The sequence below is a fragment of the Carlito syrichta genome, unplaced genomic scaffold, assembly GCF_000164805.1.
Source record: "Carlito syrichta isolate Samal-C Ts95f unplaced genomic scaffold, Tarsius_syrichta-2.0.1 Scaffold288027, whole genome shotgun sequence".
Lineage (NCBI taxonomy): Eukaryota > Metazoa > Chordata > Mammalia > Primates > Tarsiidae > Carlito > Carlito syrichta.
This window is the reverse complement of record NW_007232123.1, coordinates 11231-13292: the sequence shown is the minus strand read 5'-3', so window position 1 is coordinate 13292 and position 2062 is coordinate 11231. Positions and strand designations below refer to the sequence as shown.

Here is a 2062-nt window from a genome sequence, read left to right as displayed (position 1 = left end):
GTGGGGGCGGCGGTGGCGGCAACGGCAAGACGCCCGTGTGCCACCAGTGCCACAAGGTTATTCGGTGGGTGGCCTGTTCCTCTCCCCCCTGGCCTGGCTTCCCACCCGTCTCGCCTAGCTGCCACTGGGGGCGAATAAGGACTCAGTTCCAGTTGCGGGGGGATCGGGTCCCCACCTGGGTCCTCAGATTCCTCCCCCTCCCCAGCCACGTCACCCGCTGGCAGCACCTGCCCCGGTGACATGGCAGAAGGCGCTGACCGTTCCCTGGAGCTGCACTAAGGTGCACCCTTGGACTGCTCTCTGCCAAAGCTCCCTCACAGCCCCCCGCCTCTCCCTCCTGCTTGCTTGGTCTCTCTGCTCTTAGTGCTGACTGGCCGCTGGCCCCTCCCTCTGGGCACTGCTCCCTGGGGCCCAACAGAGTCACAGGCCCCAGAGCCAGCATGGCAGGTTCTAGAGCCTTCCTAGCACTCAGTCCTGCCCCTGGCCCGCTGTTGATTCCTGTCAGCTGATAGTGGAGGGTCTGCAGAGCATCCCTCCTGCAGACACCCTGTTTATTGGGTCCTACAGGCCCCTCCCCGGGCCAGGTGGAACAGGAAATCGGCCAGGCAGGTACCAGGGTCTGTCCAGGTATTCCTTGGCACCAGGCCTCTTGGCTCGTACCCATTCCCACCCACCTTCTCTGCTGCAGGACTGTTGCTGGTGTCACCAGGCAGCTCGGTGTCACGGAGCTGGCTCTCCAAGCTTCGTCACTGCCTGTCACTTCCCAGTCCCGTCTTTAACCTCTGGAAAACGGGAGCATGCACTTCCCCTCTCCAGGCTTCCAGGGCTCGGCGAACCCGCCCGGGCTCCGGCCAGGAGCCCCTATGTTTGTGCTTTTCCCTCACTGCCTTCACCTCCGCTCAGGGGCCGCTACCTGGTGGCGCTGGGCCACGCGTACCACCCCGAGGAGTTTGTGTGCAACCAGTGTGGGAAGGTCCTGGAAGAGGGCGGCTTCTTCGAGGAGAAGGGCGCCATCTTCTGCCCGCCCTGCTATGATGTGCGCTACGCACCCAGCTGCGCCAAGTGCAAGAAGAAGATCGCAGGGGTGAGTGAAGGTGGGGTTGGGCGGGGGGGCGTGTGGTGAACCTGACAGAGTGGAAGGGCATGGTCGCGCACCTCCTGGGACTGGGGTTCTCAGTGCCTGAGCTCCTCTGACCCTGACAACCTAATAAATGAACCTCTGCGTTGGCCGTGTTCTACATTAGCTAGGATCCTCCGGCGATCCTTCCGCCTCAGCCTTCCAAGCAGCTGGAACTACAGGCGCGCGCTACCACGCCCGGCTAATTTTTTGATTTATTGTAGAGATCAAACCCGTGGGCTCAGGCAATCCACTCACCTCGGCCTCCCAAAGTGCGGGATTACAGGCTGAGCCACCGAGCCCGGCCTTAGCTAGAATCCTCTTAACGAGTGGCCAAAATCCTATTTGGGGGGGTCGAGCTGAAAGAGAGATATACTGGCTCAAATATGGGAGAGCTCAGGGCATTCACTTCAGGTCCAACGGAATCCAGGCACTGCAGTCACTGGGACCCTGTCGTTTGCTTCTGTCTGTGTCCCTGCTGATATCGTTCCCCAGCACACTTTTCCCCGAGAGGTGATGCCGCAGTCCCTGCAGGTCACATCTCCCAACTCAGTCCCTTAAGTCGAAGGAGCACCAGCCCCATAGGATGCATTGTAGCCATGTCTCAATGCTGATGCTCCTTGGCCTGGCTCAGGTCACATGACTCTCAACCAAGCCCAGGTGACACCTGGCTGACACCTGATTGACCAAGCCCAGGTGACACCTGGCTGTGGAGATAAGGTGGCCCCACCAGAGCCATAGACAGAGTGAGGGGTGAGTGGCTCCCTGAAAGAAAACCAGGACAAGGCCAGATGTGGTAGTTTATGCCTGTAATCCCAGCACTTTAGAAGGCTGAGGTGGGGAGTTTGCTTGAGCCTAAAAGTTTGAGACCAGCCGGGCTCGGTGGCTCAGCCTGTAATCCCGTGCTTTGGGAGGCTGAGGTGAGTGGATTGCCTGAGCCCGTGG

General features: G+C 60.3%; 1 protein-coding gene across 1 annotated transcript in view; it reads left to right on the top strand.

Annotated features, from left to right (window-relative positions):
- Nucleotides 1–2062, top strand: part of PDLIM7 (PDZ and LIM domain 7) — a gene marked incomplete at its 5' end in the record, with an annotated part of 8594 nt that overhangs the window by 1508 nt on the left and 5024 nt on the right. The window contains 2 exons of the mRNA XM_021710083.1: nt 1–64; nt 904–1084. The exon at nt 1–64 is cut by the window's left edge and continues 53 nt beyond it. Of these exons, the coding sequence (XP_021565758.1) occupies nt 1–64; nt 904–1084 (245 nt within the window). The remainder of the gene's footprint in view (nt 65–903; nt 1085–2062) is intronic.